This window comes from Emydura macquarii, unplaced genomic scaffold (assembly GCF_026122565.2).
Source record: "Emydura macquarii macquarii isolate MOO-44397 ecotype Brisbane River unplaced genomic scaffold, CSIRO-AGI_Emac_v2 contig_1119, whole genome shotgun sequence".
Taxonomy (NCBI): Eukaryota; Metazoa; Chordata; order Testudines; family Chelidae; genus Emydura; species Emydura macquarii.
This window is the reverse complement of record NW_027131256.1, coordinates 6,506,106-6,532,748: the sequence shown is the minus strand read 5'-3', so window position 1 is coordinate 6,532,748 and position 26,643 is coordinate 6,506,106. Positions and strand designations below refer to the sequence as shown.

General features: G+C 45.9%; 1 protein-coding gene across 5 annotated transcripts in view; it reads right to left on the bottom strand.

Moving 5' to 3' along the window:
- The window catches only part of LSAMP (limbic system associated membrane protein), a 1,203,385-nt gene that overhangs the window by 360,283 nt on the left and 816,459 nt on the right, over positions 1 to 26,643 (bottom strand). For 4 of the 5 annotated variants that reach the window (XM_067546052.1, XM_067546054.1, XM_067546056.1 and 1 more), the window contains exon 1: positions 22,703 to 23,273. In XM_067546052.1, coding sequence (XP_067402153.1) covers positions 22,703 to 22,857 — 155 coding nt within the window. In that variant the 5' untranslated portion in view covers positions 22,858 to 23,273. Of the gene's footprint in view, positions 1 to 22,702; positions 23,274 to 26,643 lie in introns of those variants that run through there. The other variant, XM_067546053.1, reaches the window with a different exon arrangement.

The following is a 26,643-nucleotide window of genomic DNA, read 5'->3' as shown; positions in this document are numbered from 1 at the left end:
TTTACTGTTTCTTTCTCCATCCTTTTTTTTTTTTTTTTTTTTGATGAACCCATAATCTTTTCTTAACCCTCTAATCCGCTCTGCAGCTCCCTCTTCTTTCCCTGAATGTGGCTCCATATCACTCACTGGCTGCCACACTGACAAGAGAAAAAGAATGGCAGATATTTACCGAAGTATTACCATAAAGATTAAAGCTGGGAAATACTGCGGCTCACTTCTTTCCCTTCAGCCTCTGCCCTCATGAAAACTCCCCTTACTTTTTCCTTCTTCTTGGGAACAAAACTACAAAGCCTTGTAATCTCTATGAAAAAGATTAAAATGAGAGAGACAGAAGTGGGAATAACATATAACATTTCTGTAGGACTTGACCACTACCTACTGTGGCAGACGGCTGGCTTCACCCTAGTGGGTCTCACGCTCTTGCCTCTCGTAGTGGGCCAAGGCGTCTCCAGTTACCCCATTCCCCCCCGGGAGGGGGTAGGAACCCAGGCCCACCCGCTCTTCCGGGTCCCAGCCCAGGGGCCCTATGAGTAGCAGCTATGTGCTGCTGGCACCATGTTCACAGTTGCAGTCTTTTCCCCTGGGCTAATTTCCAACCCCCCCGTCCTTCTGGCTTCTTGAGCCAGGTACCTTCCTCAGCACTCCTGTCTGCTCCTCCACACAGCACAGCACTCCTACTCCTCCAGCTCCTGCCCTGTCTGTCTGGTTTTTATCAAGCACCTGGCTGGGCGTTAATTGGCCTCAGCTGCTCCTAATTGCCCCCTAATGACTCTTAGCTAGTCTGCAGGGAACAGAGCCCTGAGCATTCTGGGACTTATATACCTCCCTTCGAGCACTCTCCTACTGCCTTCTGCCCTCGCTAGATCACACTACTAAGCTGACCAGCATTGCCTCATTGTTTCCTTGTCTCTCTGTCAGTATCCACCTGTTGTCTCTTATACTTAGGTTTTAAAATCTCTGGGGCAGGGTCCTCCTTTTTATTGTGTGTTTGTACAGTACCTAGCACAATGAGCCCCTGGTCTGTAACTGGGGATGGTAGACAGTACCACAAGACAAATAATAATAATAAATAGAACTTTATGTAGGCAAGTATCATTATTTCCATTATACAGACAGGAAAACTGAAGCACAGAGTGATGAAGTGTCTCACACCAAGACACAGAGTTAATCAGCGACACAGCCAATAGAACCAAGATCTCCTGAATCCCACTCTTCTGTCTGTTCCACGGGCCTCCCCTCCCCCGGTGATGAAATGAAGACAGATGGGGGAGAGAGATCAAAATACAAAATAGGTATGGAGAAGAAGGATGAATAATGAGAGAGAGTGTGTGTCTGAAAGGAGAGAGATGAAATAAACAGAGGGAGAAGAAATAAATAGTGAGAAAGCGATACAGACAAAGGTAGAAAGGAGAGGCATTGCGGTGTGTGGAGTCTGAGAAAATTGAAAAGTAATGACTGCTGCTTTAGTGAACAGAACTGATCCTCTTTGGACCTTAAGGCACTAGCTCTGACAGTTAGAAGAAAATGTGCTATTTCCCGCAGTCTGGGTTAAACTTTTAAAAATTTGAAATTCAAATGATGTGAAACCAAAAACCAACCCGCTGCATATTATTTGTGAAGGGCATGCACACTTCCTTTCTTTTTTCTCATTGCCCACACTTACATCTATATCCTTTTCCATCCCTCTATCTATTCATGCTTTACACATCCTTCCATCCTTGCATGCATCTAGAGAAGATGAATACCATCCTCAGGCTACAGGATTTATTTGCAAGGCACATACTTTATTCCTGTTGTTTGTGGTGCTTTATAATAAAAGTAAAATTAAAAAGGACTGCAAGAGGAGAACTTCCCCATCACTGCAAAGTTCAACTCTAATTCAACTCACAGCACTGGGCTCTGACTGACACTGAAGACACACTATTTTCCTGCATCAAATCATAAAAAGGCAACCCCCCCAAAAATAATTTAAAAAACCTTCATTCCCTAAACCCCAAATTTAGCTAGTTTAAATGTTTGGATTTTTTAAATTAAATTGATGGTTTCTTCTTGGCTTAAGTCTGTAATTATTTATTTCCTGTTGCTATTCCCCATCCAAAGAATGGGTCTGTTCACTGTAAAAGTTTGTTGTTAGATGGCTGGATGTCACCCATTTGCCATGCAATGAGAATGATGATGATAATTAATAATGCTTTGCACTTCTGTGGCTGCTTTCATTTGAAGATCTCTGAACATTTCACAAATAGTTCACCAAGATCTTCTGACTCCCGATATGGTGCGCTATCCACCATACTATCTATGCGCTCATGACATCTATATACAATTTATTTAAAACTTTCCACCACAGAGAGAAGTATAATACATCCAGCAATCTGGCTGGCCACTGCCCATCCCAGGTGGTGCCACTAATAAAATTAAGAAAAAATTCCCCAAGTACTGTTATTGCTAGCCGTAACTCATTAATTGGCCCCCTTTCCTTTTGCATTCCCCTGCACAAGTCACAGTAAACGCCTAACATCTTTCAGAAAGGTACAAGCGTACAAAGCTATTCGCTGTCATATAAGGTGGGGGTAACCAGAAGTGCAGATTCTTGGGCTAAATGTGGTTCACAGCAATCGACAGTGCATGTCAAGGCAACCTGAGCAGACTTTCGGGATCTACAAACAGACTGACTTCAGGTCTCAGGTTGTAAAGCCCCGTCCCTAGGATCAAGAGGCAGCATTGCATCCTGGGACCTGTTGTCTCCACAGGACACACTTCTGTTTTAAAGATGACGGCTGCTGCAATTGGCTTCATTTCTGAAAATGAGGTGCAGCCTTTCGGATCCTAGTAAACTGTTTATACAGCACTATGTTGGGCAAAACCTGAGCTCTCCTGTTGTAAAAAAGCCTGATTCTATTCTCCCATATGCCCTAGACGATGGTTGGATGACAGAATGGCAACCTGATGGAGTTGCAATGTAATGTAGATGCAACTGGTTGGGTTGACTCCAAGGTGCTCCCCTCCTTCCTACCATTTGATTGTTCTGAATTAGTATATTGATACAGAGAGATGCTACTGGAGACAATGCATGTGAGAGGTAGCCAACCCTTTGAGTTAATAATTAATTACCAGGCACACTCAGTCACAAGACATTAACCACTCACCCTTTTAAATAATAATAAATGGAGGATACGTGTCTAATTAGGGGACCGTTAAATATTTTGGAGAGATGAACAGATAGGGAAAAAGAAAGAGAATATACAGAGCTCAACTGGGAGACAAACTGCTGTTTGAGAGGAGGGAGGGAAGAAATGCTGTCACTATGAAAGCCTGTCTTATTTTATAATGTACTGGAGTCATGGTTATCTGAAAGGACTTTGGTCTCTCTCTGACTTCACAGCTGCATATTCTGGGAAAAAGGGGAAGGGGAGGGGGGTATATTGTACACAGAGGGGACTGACTTTTCCTGTAAGGTCAGAGAGATGGACCTTGAGTTTTTGTCACTGCTAACAATCTACCCAACTTTATTTTACATAACCCGAAACACAAAATAATTCCAACTGCACACTACGGATTCTGGGTAATATGGTCCAATAGGCATTTTCTGTACTAAGAAATAGTGTAATCAGAATTACCACGAGAAGGTGCACAACACATCGTTGGTCAATATTCTACATTACAGATCCTTACCTGGATTCACTCTCCTTGGAAAAACCACCTTGGGTGTAGTGAACGAATAGCTCTTTATCAGATTCTAGTTGAAATTCATGTGTCCTTCCCCTTCTCCATCCTTTCCCAGGGATTATTTCAAGTCAAAACACTGCCAGAGTTCTTTATCTCCTCATGACAGACATGCTTTCTGCTCCAAAGGACACTTCAGGAAACGGGGGTCACTTATATTGCCTGATAAAGCTGTTAAAACTCAAATCACTGAAGCCATATGGAAGTCAACAGAGCTACACCAGTTTACACTAGCTAAGGAGCAGGTTTAAAAGGTTTAGCTTTCGAGAAGCATGCTTTCAAAATTCCTCTATCATCACTGGCCTCTCCAGTTGAATCTAATTCAACTGTCTCCACCCTGTTTCTCCTGACATCCTCTCTTTGTCCTCCCCTCAGTCCTGTAGAAGTCCCATATATCTGCAGACTCTGAGGGACGTCCAAAAGGATTCCAATCAACAGTCTTCAGCTTTGAAAAGCCCAAGGAATATAAAAGAGCTTCAGGCTATATCTACATTAGAGAGCTGACAGCAGTGCTGCTGTAGGGATGCAGCTGCATTGCTGTAAGATCTCTAGTGCAGCCACTCTAAGCCGATGGGAGAGAGCTCTCCCATCGACGTACTTAATCCGTCCCCACCAAGCAGTGGTAGCTATGTCCATACCAGTGCTTATGTTGGTGTAATTTATGTCACCCGGGGGTGGTTTATTTACACCCTTGAGAAACAAAAGTTCTACCAAAATAAGTGGTAGCGCAGACATTGCCTTAGTTAACCACAAGATTAGGTTTCACAAGGTTTTAGTGACAGGTGGATTTTACTTTACATCGACCATTTACTGGTTTTCAATCTCATCTTTCTTTTACCTTTACCAAACTCGACCTTCTCCTCTGCTGACACGTTTCATGGCACTGCTTCCTACCTAAGATTTAAGGTATTTATGATGCTGGATGTGACATCTTTTGAATGAGTCATATAGTAAGGGACTGACCACTTGTGATCATTAAATATCCCATGACACTTTTCAAAACAGCAGGGCGCAAAGGCTGTTCTTTTGCCTGAATTCCAATTAGTTTTATTATAACCTGCCTCCGTAAAATTCCCCCTGCAATTTCAACTGGATAGATTCTTCTTCAGGTCTTCTCGAAACCTGTTCCTGTGTGCCATTTAATAATTGCAGGGTTTCACCTCAGAGATGACTGCGCTTGAGTGGTAGGAAAAACATCATAACCCTTATGTATGTATATTACTTCATTATACTATGCAGCTCTGTATTTCAAGAGTTCTTGTAAGGGAATAATAATTAAAATAAAAAACAAGCATACAGAAGTTTAAGCAAAAATTACACCATGTTACCATGAAACAATAGTTAAAAGCAATCAACAAATCTGCCAGTGACTGAGAATAAACTAGCCTTTTTGGCTACTAAATTATAGTTCTTGGAAAAAATATGATGCAAGGTAACGCACACTGGAAGGAATGATTTGAATTACTCATGCACATTTTTCGGTTCTAAATAGCTGTAACCACTCAGGACAGAAGGCCTCTCGGTATGGCCAGTTCATTGAAAACCTCTTGCCAATGTGGAAAGAAAGCAAACAATGTTAGGATGTCTAAAGATCAGGACAGAAACAAACAATATTATGAATAATGCCCCTGCACTGGAATACTGTGATCAGCTGAGTTCAGTCTGTTCCCAAAGATACAGCAGAATTAAAGGCATTCAGGGACAGGTGATAATTATTAGAGTCCTGGCAAGACTTCTGTATGAAGAGAGGGGATGTAGTTGAAGTGCACAGAATAATGCATTGCGTAAAGGCGGCAAATCGGCAGCTCCTCTTGACCATCTTTCTCTTAACACAAGAATGAGGGGACATTCCAAAAAACTGAACACAATATATACAAAAGTGGGAAAAAATTACTTTTTTTTAAAAACACAAGTACCATGTGAAACTGACTGCCAATTTTTTACGCACTACATAATTAGTATGTGTAACTCACTTCCACAAGATATCACTGGGGCCGAGCCCCAATAAGGATTTAAAAAAAGAAGGATATATTTATATGGATAATGAGAACATCTACAGTTACTTTAGATAGGACAAAGAAAACAAACCCTCATGCTTTGAGCAGAAGCAGACAATTGCCTGGACAGGGAAAATACTTTCCCTATAGGCTGTGAGACAGATATGGCAATCTCCTGCAATACCTTTGAAAGGTCTGACTGTGTTAAGTTTGTGTATTATTGTGGGCTAGGATTGTATGTAACCTCTCGGGTGGGGGGTGGAGGATGATGTGACAAGTGTATGATGTGAGAGTTCAAAAGACTACACTGAAAATGTGCAAGGCAAGTAGGGACTTTGGGGACCATAAGATTTCCAGGGAATCTCTAAGGAGAGCCTTTTGAAACTGTGCACTTAGGACAGGTTCTTGGTCTTCTGGTTACCTGCTTCAGAATGCCAAGATCAAAGGTCCAAGCTGTATAAAAAAAAAGTCTGCTCTGCTCAGTTCTTGTTCTGGGTCTGGATCTAAGACAGATATGAACTTGTAACCACTGGGAGAACTCAGTTGGGGGTTTTGAAGGACTGAAAGCTACTAGAACCTGAGACTGGAGTTGGGATGACCTCTGGTAAGCATTCTGGCATGCAAGTAGGTTGTTTTTATGTGTTATCTCTGTAATGCTTTCATCTTAAGAATAAACATGATTGCTGAGAAGGAGCTGTGTGGTAACTTAGAACTGTGTGCAACACACTGGTCATAACCTTTGAAGAGAAAGCATAGCATAGGCCCTAACCTTTTAGGCAGTCTGGCTTGTTGGGGATATCACAATGTAAATCCAGGGAGCTGTGGAGCCTTAAAACCCCTAAAAAAGCAGGATGCCATCTCTGCCCTCTAGAGTTGATGGCTGGGAAATGGAAACCTTTAAATGGGTGCTCCCAAGAACTGTGACAGGCAGGTTATTCCATATTTGTTCACTCAAGGGTTTCTTGCAGCTTCCTCTGAAGCATCCAGTACTAGACACTGTCAAAAGCAGGGTACTAAACTAGACGAACCAATGGTGTGGTCTGGTACTGCAAATTCTAATGTTCCCCAGTTTCAGGCACAATCAATATATACTAAACAGGGTGCTTTTACGCAAGTATGCTCCACTCTTAAGAGGCTTGGAAGGGCTCAGGACTGAAGAAAACAAGTAAACATCCTGTTCATTGTAATCAGACCATTGCAGACATGAAAAGAAATTTCAAGCTTAGATGTTTGTGTCTCAATGGCAAAGAATTACACCGTAGGCCATTTAACATCCCACGAGAGCTTTTAGCGATCTCCAAGAAGTGCCGGCTTTGTCATTGCCCAATAAGAGACTGTATTTGTTTGTAACAAACTTCTAGGGATCAGACAGCGTGTTAAATATAGTTATAACACCTCTGTCTCCAGGGAATGCCCCATACACATCTGTGAGATCTCCAGGTCTGTAACTTCCTGTGACCCAGGCTATTGATCTTTCTAAAGCTTTCTAAGACAGCCTGATGAGTTGTTTTTCATTATGAATTTTGTAGCCATTTTTGGGATGTCTTCAATTTTTTAGGAAAACAAATACATCTATAAATACTACAAATACTTAATACCAGCTGTACTGTGCCCTTCTCTAGCACCTGACATCTAAAGTTTTCAAAGTACTTTGCAAACATTTGGCATTTTCCTCCCCTCACCACTAGGGGGATCAGTATAGTGAATTCAATTTTACAGCGGGGAGACTGAGGCACAAGGAGATTCAAGTGATTTGCACAAAATCATTGAATTAGTTGAGTGTCCCAAAAACCTAGCAGCTTTGTTCAAGTTTCTTTCCCATGAGTTGGAGCCCCCAGCATAAAACTTTTGACAAAGCACGAGTTTCAAATTTATAATAAAACCCTAAACCAAGAGGGATCACCACCTGATTTGGGATTTTGCTGTGAAATTTTCACATAGCTCCAGCAGTATGTCAAGGGCAGAGCTAGAAACAGAACTCACAAGTTGTGATTTTGAACCCCATTCTCTAGGGAGAAAGGAAGGCTGAGAGCCAGGTCATTTGTATTCTATTCCCTTGCTGAGTCATGGCTCTGCTGTGTGCCTCCGTTTCCCCATCTGTAAAATGGGGAGAATAATAGTGATCTCTCTCACAGGCTGAATTCATGAAAGCAAGTTTTGATCCCTGGATGGAAGGGACTACATAGTAACAAGATCTCAAATTAGTATACGTGTTCTGGCGTAGGTAGGGTGACCAGATGTCCCACTTTTATAGGGACAATCCCAATATAGACTCAGACTTTAAAGTCAGAAGGGACCATCGTGATCATCTAGTATGACCTCCTGCACATTGTAGGCCACAGACCCTCACCCACCCACTCGTGTAATAGACCCCTAATCTCTGGATGAGTTTAAGAAGTCCTCAAATTGTGGTTTAAAGACTTCACATTACAGAGAATTCACCATTTATACTAGTTTAAACGTGCAAGTGAGCCGGAGCTGTGTCTTATATAGGCGCCTATTGCCCCTGCACTCATTGACCTGATTTTTCACACTTGCTATCTGGTCACCCTAGGCATAGGCCAGACATCTGTCGAACATAGGAAAATTAAAATACTAACCTCTGAGCACATTTAAAGCTCCACCAAATTAAACCAGAGCCTGCACCAAGCAGAGTGCCCAGTCTGTAATGTGCCTTGATGCCTGCAAAAGGCTGGAGATAACTCAATACATTAGAATAATAAAAACAAATGAAACCTGAGAACAAGAAAGGACAGGAAGGAAAATACATACTCTGGCTCGCAGTGTAACCCGTGGTGCATTGGGAGAACATGGAGTCCAAACTAGACCGAAATGAAGCACTCTGCACTGCAGTAGCTGACATCAGGCAATCAATATTCACCTCCCCAAAAAGTCTGTGGCCCTCCACAAATCTCACAGAAGCAGATCTCATTCGAATACCCATCTGTGTCCGGCATCAAGGCCTCCCCTGTGGGGCTTACAGAGAGATCTTTGGCCAGCAAGCAAAGCGCAAGACTTACAGCCTCAAACTCTGAATGCAGGAACATTCGCTGATGCAAACAAGAGACCCAGCAGCAGTGTGGACAGCCTGAAGCTGAAGCAGGAGAAGTCATGTCTGCCTCCAGCAAGACAGCGCCTGCCCAAAGCCAGGGAAGTAGAAGGGCTTCATCTACCCGGAGGCATTCACATGCTAATCTCTGCACACAGTCTGGGAATGGGGAGAGAGACTGCACTTGTAATCAGGTTCCTTTTTGCTCCTCTGCATTGTATGGATTACTATAGCAGTAAATCAAAGCCACTGGGGAGGAGGGAAGCAAAGTGTCCAATCCTGGGAAAGTACATTATTCTCTTTTAGGAATGTTTTCTTCATCTTAACCTCCCTGTTGTATGTTGCAGAATCATAGCTGGCACTTGCATTTGTGAGGATATATTTATTTTCATTTAGGCGAATGTTACGGCTCAGCTAGGATTGAGATCATCAGCTAGACAATATTGTGTGGGTAGCTATAAGGGCTATACCAGGTTCCATACATGCTTTATTTCAGCTCTGAGGCCCTCCCATCCCCACACAGCTCTGCCAGTGCAGCTCGCTCCTGACCAGCAGCCGGGTCAGCTTAAATTCTCATACGGTATTTCCTGGAGTCCCACACACCCCTCCACTATTCAGGGCTTCAGCTGCAGAGCGGGGAGTCTCAGGGCTTTAGCCCCATGTGGCATGCCAGGGCTGCAGGCTTCAAGTCTTGCAGGGCCTGTCAGTGTTAGAAGATATATACCAGATCTCTGCTCCAGACAGCTCCAGCTGAGTTTACGCCCTGCCTGCAGCGTCCTCCCCTGGCCATTCCAGCCCTGGGCTCCCCACACAGCTCTGCCTACATCCCACACTCCTGCCCTGAAACTCTTCTGCTGTTCCAGGCCTGCCTCCCTCCTGCTTCCTCCTCCACTATACACTGCTCTGCTGATCCATTTCAACCCTGACTCAGCTCCTACTTCAGTCCTGAGCTTATTGTGAATAGAAACTACCATTCACATCGAAGTGGGAATGCCTCCGTGATAAGGACATGCCCAAGGAATTTGGCTGAGAGCAGAGACTCAACAAACTTGCTCCGTTTTTGGCCTGGATCAAGATCTGAACTTATGGGACTCCAGAGGTGCAGTACACTACTAATCCACTTTGCCGACTGAAACCCTCCTAGCATGTTCTGTGAAGAGGGGGACAAACTGCTTTTCCTCTTAGACACAAGGCATTGTCACTATTTATAACAAATTCCTTCTGATTTAGAAAGAGCCTACCGCCTACCCTCCCCCCAGTGGGGCGTGTTATCAAGCAGCATCTGCCCCAGTCCATGGGGAGACAAACTCAAAACATCCCCCATAAGTGTGTGCGCGCAGCACTGACTGCTGGAGAATCAAAGCTGCAGAGCAAGGGGGGGGATGAGCAACGGGCTCACCCTGGATCGGGGAGATAGAAAGACTGAAGCCAGGCAAGGGGGAGGACTAAGGGACCAAAGGGGAAAAGATTGTTACAATCGTGTCTGTGATTTGAGATTCCACAGATGGTTTCTCTTTATCTTTGTTGTTGCAAAGCCCGCTGGATATTCCTCTGGAGGCTCCTTCCTGCCGGAGCCAGGCCTGGAGCTCTCAGTCTTAGAGGAGAACTCAGAGCCTTTGAGAACACACACCCCCTTATGTTGGGGAGATGGGAATAGGAACTCTACACAGGTCACACACCCCACACCTCTGCTATTCCTGCAGGCATCTCCTCTCTCCTCCAGGGCTGTGTCTGGGACCAGCAACTCCCATCCCAGATTCTCATCTGGCAGCAACCCCCATCTCTCTCCCCTCAGCCTTCTGCCTGGAAGCAGCCCCCCCTTCACCCAAATTCATGTCCAGGACCAGCCACCTTCCTTTCCCTCCATGATTCTCCTGGATGGAAGAAGACCCTTTCCCCTCTCCTAGTCTCCTGTCTGGTCACCCCTTCACTCCACCGCACCTCCATATCCTGTCCAGAAGAGCCCTCCCTCCCTCTCCCCCAATCTGCTCTCTTGGACCCTTTGCCCCCATCTTCTGTCCAGCCCCCACCACCCCCAAGTCTCTTTTCTTGGATAAGTCCTCTCTGCCTCTCTTTCCCCCAGTCTTCTCTCTGGAGTAAGTCCCTTCTTTCCCCCCATTCCTGTTTGAGAGTTGCCCACCACTCATGGTACACTAGCAGCAAAGACGATTGTTTTCTCACTCTGTTAAAGCGGCAAAAGGAAATTGCTTGGTACTGGCAGCTTTATCTAGTGCCCCCAGCACAGGGCCTGGCTCACGAGAGGAGACCCCAGCACAGACATGAGACAGGAGGGAGTGAGACCCAGGATTTCAGCCACACACTCTCCAGGGCCAGAAACCAAGGGTCTTGCCTAAAAGCTTCTCCAGCCTTGATCAAGCCAAGCAGCCTGCAAACGTTTTGGGGCCTGGGCTGCCCACTCGGAGCCCTCCCACCCCACTCTGGGAGGAGCGAGATGAATCACTGTGAGGGAACATCGGCCAAGATATTGACTTTGGCTCTGTGTCACAGGCTGCCAGCACTTCAGAGCAGGGTAATATTCAGCTTGATTCTCTCTCACTCGCCAAGAGGAAGTTTCTCTCTATGCTTAAAAATCACTGGGATGAGCCAAAGGGGAAATCGATCCACTGGAGAGAAACGCTGACAAGAAAACATGAGTCAGAGACAGGACGAGGACGGGCAAGCAATGGAGACAGCCTTTGGCATCTTGCCTGGCCAGGTTAGCAACCAGCCTCAGGGCCTCAAAGAGAACAGGCTGAGCAGGCCCCAGATACACCAAAACTTTGGAGCAGGCCCCTTGGACAGATCCTTCCCCCCCCCCCCCCCAACTCCTCTGAGAAGCACTCTCTCCCTCCTATCCACCCCATTCCTCTGCCCCAAAACAGCTCCTCTTGACCTTCCTCTATCCCCCCCATAGCACTGGAGCGGTTTAGCTCTTTTGTGTGTCCCTGAAAGTTTCCCTGGCTTGCTGCCTCAGCTGTTACTTTCCATTTTGTAAGGATCAGCATCCATCCCTCCCTGCAGCTCCGTGGCATACACCAGCGCCCCATCCCTCTGCCAGTGAAGGGACCATCAACACTCACGTTGTAGAAACCCACAGGGAGGCCTGGCCTGGACTCTCTACCTCCCTTTCCTCCATTCCTTTTGACAGTTGGGGGTTACCCCTCACATACTCTCTCTTTTGTAGAGCACTTTGAGAACTACAGATGAAAAGTGCCCTAGACATGATAAGAGTTATTGCTACCACTGCTGTCCTGGTCCCTAGCGCATCTGGCCCGTAGACTGATACAGCACTGCCAGTCCCAGGTGGGAGGAAGCTGAATGGGGATCTCCATGTTACTTTACTTGGGTGGATATTCATTTGAGGGCTGCATCTGCATACCCCTGACTTATCACCAATACCAGAGATCGGACAATCGGGAAGGGAAGAAATGTCTCTATAAAGGCCAGTGAATTCATTTGACAACAACTACCCATATGGACTTTAAACTCTGTGGTGATGGTGCTAGAATTATGGTACTGAACACTGTACAGGTCTATGGGGTGGGGGGGTAGAATGACAGACAATTGGATGCGTAGCTGGCAATGGTAGAGACTGGAAATCAGGTTTGATGCTGTTTTAGGAAGGGATCCACAGCTAGGTTGCCTGCAGCAACTTCTGCTCCTAATTACAGGATGTCAATCTCAGGTTCATGTAGAGGATGTAAAATCAGTCAGGATCTCTGCATTGCTGCAAAGACTCAAAGCAACAGCCTCACACACACCCTCATGCATGTACCACACGCACAGAAGGTACCACATGGAGAATCGAAAGGAGCAACCGGCTTTGAGGAAGGCACCTAGCATCTCACAAGCTGCTGTCCCGAGTTTTACGCTGCATCTCCTGTACGGTGTCCCTTCTATCCCACATCGACTAGAGGACGTTCTCCAAAGCCACCTCTAGACCTGCTCTTTGTGACTGAAAAAGTCTGGATGGAGGTGTTTGTAAGACAGCGGCTGATGCTCTGCTGTTTGATTTAAGTGGCTAATAGCACAGTACCTTGAGTGCCGCGGGACCTCTGTCACTATCGCACACAGCTCAGCAGTTCCATCGCATTTTAGATTAATCATTTTTCCTTGCTGGTTGCATAGTATTGGCTTACAGCAGAAGCAAAGCGAGGGGCTGCTCCCCCCACCCCTGCAATGCTGCACTGACTCAACATCTCACAGAAATGTCTGATCTCTCTCTAGAACTGGATCTGGAAGGGGAAAAAGAAAAATTTCACACCCATTCTCCTTCAACTTCTAGGAGCAGGACCACAGCAGATAAAGGAAACATCTGGCTGCATCATTTCTCTCTCTGACAGCAGCAGCACAAGGGTCCTGATTGTGAGCTTCCAGCCTCGGTCTTGGCCTGTAACCACCCCATTAACAAACTGACTTTCCCTCCCTTTTATTTCCATGTTGGGATCCAATTCCGAGCAAGAGCGAGGGAGGGGCAGAGCCCTGAGCAATGGAATGTTAAAAGCATCCCAGTGCATTCCTGCTGGGAAGAGTGAGCGCTTTATTGGAGAACTGGGCCCTACTCCCCTCTGCGTCTCACCCCCTTCACAGGAGACATTGGGACAAAGAGGCACCAGGCATTCAGCTCAGGAACAGAAAATAAATACACTGGGGGTACTCGGCAGTCCCTGCCTGAACACAAAGCACGGATTGATCAGCCATCTCCACTGAGAGAATGGACAGCCTGCGCTCTGAGCCTCAGCAGTGGAGCCAGGGTAGCTCAGCTGCTCCAATTCCAGCACCCTACTCCCTATCCCTACATACAGGCCCTTGTTAATCGGGGCAGGAAGGTGGGGGGGGGGGTGTCAAATTTAGGTTAGCTGAGCCAGGAGAAAGGAAGACAGAAAGTGAGAAAGGGAGAGCAAGTTGAGACACACAGGAGAAGAGAGGGAGGGAGATGGAGAAGATAAGAGTCAAATGTGACTGACAACTTCATCAGGCAACCGGGCTGCTGGATCAGGGAGACTGCCAAGCAGATGGATGCTGGGTGTGGGTTGAGGGCATGGGAGCGATCACGTGCCTCGGGTTTTAGAATGAACTTATCTGTCCTCTCTCAATGGACAAATCTCTGGATGTCTCCCTGTTCCCTTTCCCTGTCCTGCTGGACTCACAGGGATGCCAACAGAGGAGGAGGAGGAGAGGTTAATGGGATGCATTGCGTGCCCAACTCTAAGGCCAGGAGTTTGTGGCTACTTCAAACAAGTAAGAGGAATAGGTATAAATGTGGGAGGGGCAGGATAATGATGCTAATTCCCCCTCAATAGCAATGGGACTACAGCAGGGGCTGTAGTGAATGGCTATGGAAATAGTTATCAGTGACAGGGATAACAGCATGTGCAGGTGGTAACTGCCCTTCCCATCCACCACCATGGGATGATCTGTCATTACTAGTGCCCTCATGCAGTACATGATGCTAGGCACTGTCCACACACACCAGAAAAGACTTACCCTGAAAAGCTTGCAGTCTAAGAAGACAAGTAACACACAAAGAGCATAGGGGAGACCACTGAAATATGCATACTTTATATGCATACATCCTGTTTTGTTTATTACATAAATACATATCAGCTACCACTGACCACCTCTAAAACCTGTCAGTTAGTAGCTGGACAATTTCTTGTAGGTGCCAGAAAATAACTAGGCACCTTGTAATGCATAAGTTGAAGAGAAGGTGAAGATAAGTGATGCACATTTATTTAGCCTCTGATTCTGCAAAGACTTGCACTGTACTCATGTGAGTAAGCCCACTGCAGTCAAATACTCACAGTGTATAAAGTTAAGTATGGGCAAAAGTGTTTGCAGGATCAGGGTCTTAATTAACAAACACAGACACCTAGGTTTATAATGTGTATTCAAATGATAACTAATATTAAATATTGATTGAATCCAGGAATTAAACAAATGCTGATGTACATCAGCACGTCTGTGCAGGCAAGTCTTTGCTGGTGGTGATGTGTGTGTCACTCTCCACACATCTCTCTAGGGGGTCCAGAAATTCAGAAACCAGCATATTCCCTCACATTTACAACGATACCACTTGTCGGCTGTGTTTTTTATGCAGTCAGCAGCACTGGAGCGAGGGTGAGAGAAAAGGAGTGAAGAGGGAATCCAATCAATATAGCCAGAATGGGTTACTTCAAAGAAGAAGAGGAGCTGAAGTGCTTGAGGAGGATGGGGTATGAGTGTCTGAGTCACACAGCTCTTGCAGGCTCATCTCTTCTAGAAATGAAATGATTGCGCAAGGTGTTCCGGGGGAAGGGAAGATGATGGAGGAGAGAAGGGTAACAATCTAAATAGGTCGCCCTGGGTGCAGAAGCTTAGGAGATGGAGGAGCTGCAAGGGTCAGAGATTCCTTGACTGGCTGTCTGCAATGATAATGCAGCTGAGAGCTTACCAGCCAGGATAAATCTGCGGGGCTGCTGACGGATGGAACTGGAGGGGAAGAGTCTGTCTGTGAAATGGCAGGGGGGCTGCAGAAGGAACATCTCCATTTAATAAGCAAACTGCAGGCTAATGGCATAGCAGATGGAAATACTGAGGGGGCCTGAGCATTCCAGCCGCACCTTCTCCACCCAACCCTGACCCTTGGGACGTAAAACCTTCCCATCCTTCGAATTGCAACAATTGTTAATAAACCCATCTGCTCTGGGATGCCTAACGGACACCACCAAATTGCATCTTGTGCACGCCCCCTGCTAATGGCGCAGAGAGTTTCAAATAGCTCCCTAATGCTAGGAAGCATAGCACGGGCACCAATACAACTGCTAAGCCAGCGGGCTCTCTCTCATCGTTCCACCAATGGGCGGGGGGCAGGGGGGAGCCATTGACCCCATGCCCTTGTCTCATATTTGCTAGAGCTCAGTGAACAAGCGAATAATTCGCAGGGAACAATTACTCCGCGAACGCGGCTTCCTTTTGTGCTTGTATGACAGCCTTCGGCACATGGTGATTTTCTCAAATTGATTTGCTATCTGAATTCACTCAGTGGATTTGTGTTTGTTGGTTTGGTGTTTTGTTTTTTTTTAAACAAGGGCTTTTTTTAAATTCACGAACACTTTGCTTAGCGGTTATTGGCCAAATAAGTCACAGGCTTTCGTTTCTGTCCCGACCGGATGAGTGTAACAGGTCTTACAGGGCCTGATCCCTAGACCATTGAAATCAATGGAAAGATTCCCACCGATTTCATTGGGCTTCGGATCAGGCTTATTACTGGAGGAGGGTGCGAAGAAGTGACTGGAGCATTGTTAGTCTCATGGTGAGGGAGCAGTTTAGGAAGAGAGAACAGGATTTTAAAACATTTTAACCTCTCTTTTTTCTGTCCTGGATAGGCCTTGCCTGAGATCATTCCTAGAAAAATAAGGCTGCTGTAAGACTGATGGACTGGATGCAAAGTTTAAAGGTAATTTTCTCTTGTCACGTTCACATAAAGTAATGTGGTCCAAGGTGTGATCAGATTCACATCTGGCTTGTTTAACGGCCTTTGCACCAGGTGTCTGGTGAGGGGTTATGGGAACCATCATCTCCCACTGCTTCCCCAAGCGATGTCTCATATAAAACAGATCAAATGCATTGCTTTCACTAGCACACACTCCCTCCCTCCCAGCTGCAGAGTGTGCAGCCAGATTCTTATTTGCTCATCTTCTGGTCTGTTTAAAATGTGCTTTCTATGAACATGAGGGCAAGTAAAACTCAGCTGCTGAAACATTCCCAGGGAGGGAGGGGAAATGCACACACAGAAAAGAAGCGCAGCTGCAGCCAAAATGAATTCATTTTTAAACTCAAGAAAATAGTCACAGGACTTTTTTGTGCCTTTTGCCGAAGCTTTAATATTTGGAGTATGGGACTGAATCATGGGCTGGGTGTTATAGGCACAGTATGGCACTGAATAATCCCCCTTGCCTTGAGTTCTGTATTCACACTGCATCACTGAAGAGCCATGGTCCCTTAGCTTTAACTTATATTTACAGTATACCATTGCACAGTTATTGTTTCCTAGCCCTGCATTATAGCCACAGCAAACGAATGAAATAGCCACAATCATTATGTTTGACATACATCACATTCTTATGAAACAAAGGCATTGCTCTTCTGCCTAACTGAAAGTCCAAGCAATGGCAAATAAGAAAAGCCCTGGCTTTTAGCTATTCTAGGGTATTAGACCTCTTGCTTCTCCTGTGACTTCTCCCTCCAATCCTCCTTTTCTTCCCTCACCCCCTTCATTGGTTTCTTTCCCTGAGCTTCCTAAGCCAGCTCATACAAGCAAGGAAAGGTGCTGCAACAAGCAAGGGAGATTCAGCTGAAGCTCCAAGACAAGAGCGGTGTGAGCTGCCTCTTCCTCCACCATAAATACAGCTGAGACTATGACTGGGTAATTGGCTAAGTGCCTGTCAGTTTAATAACAGAGAAAGAGATGGGGATAGGAGGGGGAGAGAATTGTATTTACTATTCAAAGCCACGGACGCTGCCTGCCAGTGGATTTCAACATGGGTTTTGTTTGCTCTGAGAGGAAAGAAAGTGAATGGACACAGAGTTCTGAGCTGCAGTTTCCCTTGCCCGGCTCTCACACAAGGGTGGAAGAGCAGAGCAGGAGAGAGGAAGTTGGAAAAAGAACAGGACTAACAGACGCCACGCAGTCACAATGGAATCCTGCCTGGTTAGAATATAGTTGTGCCCCCCAACCGTTAAACACTGACATGTTCTAGGTTCAGCACCATCACTGAGGCTCAGCATTAACAGCATCAGGGAGAGTTGTGGTACCACGTCTTCCAACATGGCTGCTCTGTGGTGCAGATGTGAACCTTGGAAACAGGACTGATGGGAACAGTCACACTGTAAAGGGAGTCCACTCAAGGTTGTCTTCTCTTTCACGTTCACCAGCTAGGGGATGACTTCTGGTACAGAGTTTAAAGGTAATTTTCTCTTGTCACATTCACAAAATAATGGGGCTCCAGATGCAATCAGATTCACAAGTTCAATGTCATGCTAACCCTACCCACTCTCACTGAGGAGCTACAGGAAATTTAAACAATCGTATATCCTTATACAGCCTTATGGGGAAACTGAGGCAGAGAGAGGGGACGCAAAATACCCACAGTTCTAGTTTACTACTCCAGCTCTGCCTACTAGTCAGCACCGCCTCTCAGACACATATGAATGGCAACATTAATATGCATAAGTGCACTCTCACAATACACACAATCCCATTCACAGAGGGAGACAAGCAAACACACCCATTTTAAAAACGCACCTGTACACAGATACACACACACTAAGGCACAAATGCATACACAGGCACTGAAATACATAAACACTTCATAACGTCACACAAATGTGCTACAACAAAACAGCAACTGAATTCAACCTTAGGGTAAGTGGGTGGAACTCCGTGGATTTCAGTGGATTTATACTTTGTAGCCAGGGCTAACTGTATCTCCTTTGCTACAGTTTGTACAGTGCCTAGCACAAAGGAGCTCTGGTCCACGCCTGGGGCTTTTAAGCGCGACTGTGAAAATCACGTAGTATATTGGTGACACAGATTATTTTGAAAATAGTTGTTTTCTGGCCAAAGGTGACATTTACCATTATTAGTTACTATCATTACTTACCGAAAAACCAGACAGGTGAGAAACGCCTCAAACTTGGAGCGAATGCTTTTGTATAAGATTTAGCTGGAAATCATGTTAACGTTTTGCAATCAGTAAAAGCACAGTAAAAACACAAACTAAGTAAACTTGTGACTTCATCTTTGCGGCCTTCTATTGCCCTCACACACAGGCAGCATGAGGTCTTGCAAATCCAAGTGAATTTTGATGGACAGGCAAAAGCAAGGTGCCCAGAATGAGAATGGCTAAATTTATCCCCAGGTCAAGCCCAGTGACGCCAATACAGATGTGAATTGGCTTTGTCACTCTATCAGACTCAGCCCCCTCTACCTCTGGGTTTAAAGAGCAGTATGTTCAATACACATTTGGAAACATTATAGTTAGAGACCATGGATTCCAGTAAACTTTAATATAATCCAAGGCAAAGGGAGCGGAAGAGATATGGGCTCAGAGACACTCCAGGTAACTCGTGCTACTATATAAATTTTAATGCCAACTAAGCAGGAAAACATATGGCACTTAGCTGCAAACTGAAGAGCATGTGAAGACTCAGGGGAGGAGGTTAAAGCAACAGTCTGATGCAATCTCTCCTCCTCCACTTTCTTGAACATAAGTTATATGTATAAACACCATATGTATATCAATACAACTTCCTTTGCATATTCCCCATTGAGGCCTTGTCAGTGAACTGTTACACCCCAGTTTCAGGGCAAATATATATTTCATGATGGCCCCTACCACCATTGAGAATATACATTTTGTGAGCCCTCTAGCCTCCAGGTATGTACATCTTGTGATTCTCCTTATCACCAGGTGTATATTTTGCAATACCATCTGCTGCCATGCTTGTATATTTTGCAACATCCCTCCATCCCTGTGTGCGCGCACACACACGTGTACACACACACACACACACACACACACACACACACTAGTACTGTAGTAAAAATACACAAAATATTAGCAGAAGTATAGTTTGTTCTTAGGCAATAGATCCTGGTATCCTTATCTCTCTGTTTGCCCACTCTACCTGACAACCAAGGCCTTGTATAAACTATCTAGATTGTAGAGAACATAAACTTTGTTTTGATGCCATATTAGCGTTCTGCTTGAGGGGCTTTATCCTCAAGCATAGCTGCAAATGTATAATATCAATAAAATATCTGAAGACCAAAAATGTAGCGTTTGAGTAAATTGCTTATATTACAGGATCACACAAACAGCACCATAATTATTGCTGGAAATGTGATTGTAGCTGCTCTTTTGATGCATATATATCTTTCAGAAATCAACTGCCCTTTGGGCTGAAATTTCCCATACACATTATCACCCGAAAATTGAGTATTTTTTGAAACATTTGATCAAACTGGAAATTGGCCATTTATTCAGAAGTTGGATCCTATGTTGTTGGGTTTTTTTAGCAATGAATCAAAATCATTTTCTTTCTTGTGTGCTTGGAAAAACTCGAGAATAATGGGCTAGAGACTACAGTCAGCTTGGTCTTGATCTTCCAGACAGCTGAGCAGCTTCTGGGAGGTGGTCAGGAGCATAAAATTTCCTGTGAAGTCAATGGGAGTCAAGGGCACACAGTACCTCCTCACTAGTACTCAGGAACCAGTCTTTGAAACTGGTGTAAATTGGGAATGATTCTGGTGACCTAACTGGACTTCTCTGGATTTACACTGGTGTAACTGAGCAGAATTCACCCAATGGAGTTAGACCAGGGATGAAGTTGGCCCATTTTGTGTTCAGCTGATGATGCGATGGGCATTAGAAAAATGACTAAGTTAAGTTCACCCCTGTGCAGGGGATCAGCACAAGGCTTGGGTCACTCTTCCACTCTGGTTGTCACTGGTGGAGCTGCACCAGAGATAGCGTAACAGTGAGAGCATTTTAAATTAATGGTAGTGCAGACAAGGCCACAGGTATACAGGCAATAGAAAGATCTCTTGAAATGAGACACTTCATGAAGAAGTAGGATGACAAGATGTCCCGATTGTTGGGGCTTTATCTTGCATAAGAACTATTACGCCCCCAGGCCCATCTCGATTTTTCACACTTGCTATCTGGTCACTCGATGTAGAAGTGGGGAGGAGATAGTGGGGGGAAAACCAGCATTCAGGTCCTTGCTGTAATGCTGTGAGGATGAAATGTCATCCCAGATCACACAGAGACTTAAGATCACTGGAAAGAGTGCTTTTTACCATCCCAGCCCCAAGTGGCAGCCCTGGCTCTTAACCAAACAAGTTTTCCCCATTTCCTGTCAGGCATGGAGTGAAATGACACAAGGAACATGGTAGTAAGCCTTCCCTAGGCTGGTCCTTGGAAAAGGGAGAGGAGAGAACTGTTCATCATAAGGAACCAACACCACACATCCTGTCAGATCTCTTTAAAGAGCCTAGGAAGGCTGGCTGAGGAAACAAACGCACGTACGCTGTCCATAATTACTTCTGACAGAGATCCACCAATACAGGATCATCATCTTGCTTGGTGCAAGTAACAAAATTTGGAGGTGCAGAGCTTGTATGGGAGTAACTTACTGAACATCTGGCTCACACAGCTGGATCACTTAATGCCTGACACAACACTGGCAACCACAAACTCCCCTCACACACCCACACACACTAGAGACACACTCATACTTATCCTTATTCAGATCGCTGACAAACCTCAGACATGGCAGTGTTAGAAATACCACCTCACTGATACACACATTCTTCTCCACTGCAAATGCAGTTTTAATACAAAGCGGCTAGATAAACTCCAGGGCTGCAGGGTTAAATGAGAAATAGAAATCCAATGACCCCAGGCGGTCAAGTAAGCTTAACGGCTTGGTTGCTGCCATATGTTCTGAGCACATCCAACACACGCTGTCCCCTGCTGCCCGTCAAAAGTGGGGTGCAGCGGAATTAACCTGCAGTTAAAAATTGCAGCAGATAAGTAGGGTGGGGAGTCTTGCTGAAAAGGGTTAATGAAACGTATCAATCCTCACAGAGTGGAAGGAGGGGAGAGGACTCTGGAGTGAGAGCCAGCACTTGTTAGGTATTTTCCATGTCGTATCTAAACCCTTCTATCATGAACGCAAGGCAGATGAATTACTCTGTAAATCCTATTACTCCATGTGGATAAACCTTACATGCAAGTTAACAAGTCTGGAGAGCCAGGGAATGGAATCTGCTGAAAGGATATTCCAGGATCAAAACAACCCAACACACAAGCAATGAGAGAAGGAATAGACACACACAAACACACACACCCTTCCCCTAGCATCTTCACAACACACATACCCCTCCATCATTGAAGGGAGAGATGCAGGGCACAGGAGATCATGTAGCAGGCCACTTGGTGCCATCTAGCAGGATTTATTTCAGAGAAAGAGAAAGAAAACTTTGCTGCTGCAGGCTTTGCTAGGGAATTGCTCCCTAGATGCTCCAGAGTTTGTGCACTGTCAGCTCCTCACACAGATTACAGGCTTATTTTAGATCTTGTGCAGTACTTTTACTGCTATAACATACAGCGTACACACGCACATGCACCCCTACGTTCCATAGGTATGTTGAGTAAAAATAGAATTTGAGAAGGAGCTTGTGGGAGATAGTTTATTTTATTTTAGGTTGGGACATTGGTTTGTTCAAAGTCCAGCCTTACAACCCTTACAAAGCCTCCACACAGGCATCAGTTAATCTTTGCCCAGCACAGTACTAAAGAAGCATCTTCCCCATGCAACAACATCTCCAAGTGAACCATTAGTACAAGTATATACAGTATACACCCATTTCCTTGGCTATGCAAGGAAGTCAATACAGTGACCAGAGATATAACTCAGATGGATCTCAGAGCTAGAACCCCCTTTACTTCACCCACCCTCACAATGAGAAAATCTATGGACCAAACCGATAAAGGTCACACCTTCCAAAACGATCTCATATCAGAGTTCTGGCAACACAATGGATAAAGTTTTGCATAGGAGCAAAATGGAGTATCGAGATCAGCTGAACATCTGGCAAGCACAGCTGGACCCCTTTCAATTTATTCATTGATACTGTGGGGCCAGTGAAATGCACGTACATGAGTGCTGGCTAGCATGAGCACATTTTCTTTTCCCCCATAAAATCCTTCTCCAGAGTGCTATGCGGGGAGAAGGGTGGGGGGGTTCAGAAGCTTTTTGGTGACATTCAGGTACAGAAATACACATGCACACTGCCTGACCCTAGCAGCAGTAGCTACTGCAGTTCAGGTTCAGGGGGTAAACCAACACACACACACAAGAAAAAGTTGGCAAAATGCCCTACCTGAGGATGGCCGTATCTCCCTGTCTCACGGTGATGTTATCGGTGCCTCGGGTAAAATCCAAGCTGCGGACTGGCAGCCCTGTAGGGAGAAGGCAAAGCAATCTCAGTAGAACCAACGGTAATTGTTTCTGATCAGACGGAGCCCTTCCTACCATGGCTGGGCTGGTTGAGTTTCAATGTATGTACTTGACTCTCTCTGCACGTGTATATGGCTAGGTAGAGAGCTAGATCGCAGTATACGAAAACACAGTAAAAATAATGTACAACTCTGTCTCTGACGGAGAGCCTCAGGAAGAGGCGATTTTGCAGTCTCTCAGCTCTCACTTTCTCTCGTTCTTTTCAGTCGCTTGCTGGCTTAGCTAAAGAAAAAAAACCCAAAAAGCCTCTCCCCAAAAAGTCTAGGCAAATCCCTCCAAAATAAAAAGGGGTGGGGGATAGTCCTTGGGGAAGAGATCAAAAGGAAGCAAGAGAAAATAAAACCAGATGTTAAAAAACAAAACAAAAACCCATGTCTGGAGTGATGGTTAAAAAAGGAAAATGAACAAGAGTCCTGTGTGCTTCCTGCTCCTGTGAGTGGCTGTGCAGTCTCCGAGCTCCCTTCCTAACCCACTTTCCCAGGCAGAGTGAGGCAAGGAGGGGTGGGTGGGAGGGTGGGAGGGAGGGAGCCTCACTAGTGTAACAGAAGCTCAGCACTCCAGTAGGAGCAGCAGCATCTCCTATCTCCCTCACTCTGTGTAACCCACCCACCGCTTCCCCTTCTCCCACCCCAGCCTCTTCGCGCAACTGCCCCCTTCAGCAGAAGCCAGCCCCGATCAAAGCCTCATGCTCCTTTAGGTTGTCAGGACAACAGCTCCATCTGAGGCCTGGCCGATTCCTTAAGGAGAAGGATCGGGGAGCTTAGAAAGAGATCTAAGTTAGGGAAGTATGGGAATGGGCAGGGGGGGGGGGGGGTTGGGAATGGGACAGAGGAGGCTGGACAAAGGGGGATGAAAAAAGGAGGAAGAGGAGCCTGGAAAGGAAAGATGGGAGGGAGGGCAGAGGGCTCTGGAAAAGGGAGGATGGGGGGCTGGAGAAGCATGGATAAAAAAAGAGAATGAAGGCAGGAAAGTTGGGAAAGCGAGGATGAGAAAGACAGGAGCACAGAGGAGGCTGGAACAGGGAGGAAGAGAAAAGGAGCGGAGGGAAGTGGAAAAGGGGGGTGAGGGGAGACAAGGAGAAAAAGCAGGGCATCTGGAAAAGGGGGAAGAGAACAAGGGGTATGAAAAAAGGAGGCTGAGGAAAGGGAGATGCTGGAAAGAGGGGGTTGAGAGGGAGGGAGGTGCAGAGGAGGCTGGAAAGTGGAATAGAGAGAGGAAAGGAGGGGAGAAAGACACAGGGAATATTAAAAAGAAGGCTAGAAAGGGAAAGAAAAAACTTGGCAGTGTGGCTTGAAATCAAAAGCTAGTTGATTTAAAGTGGAACATTCTTGGCAACTGCCTTTTAAGGCTCAAATCTTGCTTTTTCCCTCTTGCACTTGCCTGCACCAGATAAACAGTCTCCCCCCCTCCCCCCCCCCACACACACACACACACCCTCCCTTCCCTCTCCCTCCCTGGGCTTTTGAGGGATGAACCGGAGACAATGCTCGTATTGAGTTGCCCGCAGTGTGAATACTCAGTTTGTGCTCCCCGAACGCCAGCACCGGCAGCTGATCCCTGATCCCTGCAGCAGCTTCGCAGACCCAGGGAAACATTCCCTTAGCTCACATACTATCACCATCACCAGAGAAGGGAGATTAAATTAATGGAGAGGAATAGCCACGTTTTACTGCTGATGCCTGCCTTCCTCCACGCACACAGAAGGGATGGAGACAGCGGTTTCTAGGAACAGCGAACCAGTGCCATTGCATACCTTACCCACTCAGTGGCTAATGCCCTGGGGCTGGGCGCAGTGGCAATGAAAGGTGAAGGTGGCAGGGGTGATAAGAGGAGAGCAGGTAACCAAAGGGTCCAGAGAGCAGCCTGGCTGTCAGTCGCTGCCCCATTCAGTCCCACTGCTGGGGGAAGGGCAGTAATTGGGCCCTGTATGTTTTTTGCTCCAAAAAGTCAGACCTCTGGATACTTATATAGGACAACGGGGACCCAAAAGGGAGGGGTGGTGGTCAGCAGACTATGAGTATTTAAATAAGTGTGTGTTGAAGATCAGGTCTAACTTTCCTAGCACTAGGGAATAAGAGCCTGGGCCCCTCAATCACAGCCCATACAGCGTCAGCAGCACTTTGTATTCAAGCAAGGCGACGAGAGAGACTGATAATTCCTCTGGGGGAACTTAAAGCAGATGGGACCAACAAGGGGAAGCTACAAGGAACCAAAGGGGTAAACCAATGCATGGAGAATACTCCCCAGCTGCCTCCGCCAGGGGCTGGCAATGCCGGGAGGAGACCTGCAGCACTGGGCTTGTATCAAACATTACCCCAGTGCTGCAAAAGACCCGGATGGCGCTGAGAAGAGACTCCCCCAGAAAGCTTCGGTTCAGAGGTGACCACCGCCAAGGCACTGTTGTGAGGAAGCTCACGCTGCTGGTTTCCCGGCTGGCCTGGGCAGAGCACTGCCCTGAGGAAGCTCACCCAGCCGTCACTGACGTGACGCAGGGTTGGGAGGATGCTTACTGTTGCGGTGAGAGCTGGCACGGTAATAAAGTTCACGCTAGTGGGATTCATCACTTCGTGCCGAGCAGCCAGGAATAAGATATACACCCTTTTTACAGGGTCTCCCCTCTGCATTTCATTTACATTTAATAAGCACTATTGTATGTCAATTAAATGCCAGTGGAGTACAGAAAACATATTTGCTGAAGATTAACAATTATGCAACATGAGGAGCATCTGCCATACAATGCTAAAACTCACTAAATATTTCCTTCTCTCAGCATATTTGCTTAGATGACAATATCTATCCAATTAAATCTAAATTTAATGCCTAGTTAAATATATTTAGGGTGCACTTCATGGAGAGGGGCATCAATATGGTTTAGAGAGAATGATGGGGGGAGGAGCTTCAGTAGGAGTGAGGGAAATAAATCCTTCCCAGGGCTCACGTGATACCCCAAATCCAGATGAAATTACAGATGGCAGGGGAGGGGGCCTCCTGCCAGGGACAGAGAGAGAACCAAGACCATACAAAGGTTCTGGTCACCTCAGGGACCCTGAGAGTGAAAGTCAAATCCTCTTGCAACTCCCAACATCCCGTGGAGATGAAACTGCATAGGCAATAATGGAAGGGGCTGCAGGGAGAGATCAGTCGCACACGACATAGAACTTCAAGGGAAAGAGTGACTGGATACTCATCTTCCCGTGTATTTATATAGTGCCTACCACAACTGTCCGAGTCCTGACTGGGGCCTCTGGGCAGTACCACCATGTAACTATTTAATAATCATCATCATAAAATAAAGGATGGGGCAGAAATTCACTCCAGGGTCTCAAACTCTGAAAAATGTAATGCCTCAAAGATGAGCACTTTTATTTATTATTATAGGTAAATGGATGCAAGAGGGAGAGACAGAAATAGCCAAACAACCTGGAACCATAAAGAAAATCTCAGAGAGCGCCTCACGATTAAAATATATCACAGTCTTTTTGTTTTCCCAGCAGAAATGCTCTCTGGACCCATCTCCCCCTGCTGGAAGCAGATAAAGAAACAATACAAAATCTTGAGGGAAATTTCAGACCGAGACAATCAGAGCAAGGACATCACAGATCCACCCTAGCATTTTAAAAACTATTTCCTAGCACTTATGAGAGGTGCAGGATTCACAGTCCCAAAATTCCAAAATCATGTTAGTTTACAGTACAGGAATGGCACAGACAGGGCAGAGCTAGCTTCTCACACACCACTCCTGCTAATGCCCCTCCACAGCGATCTGGAGGAACCATTGCTTAGGCCTGATCTGCACTACGAAGT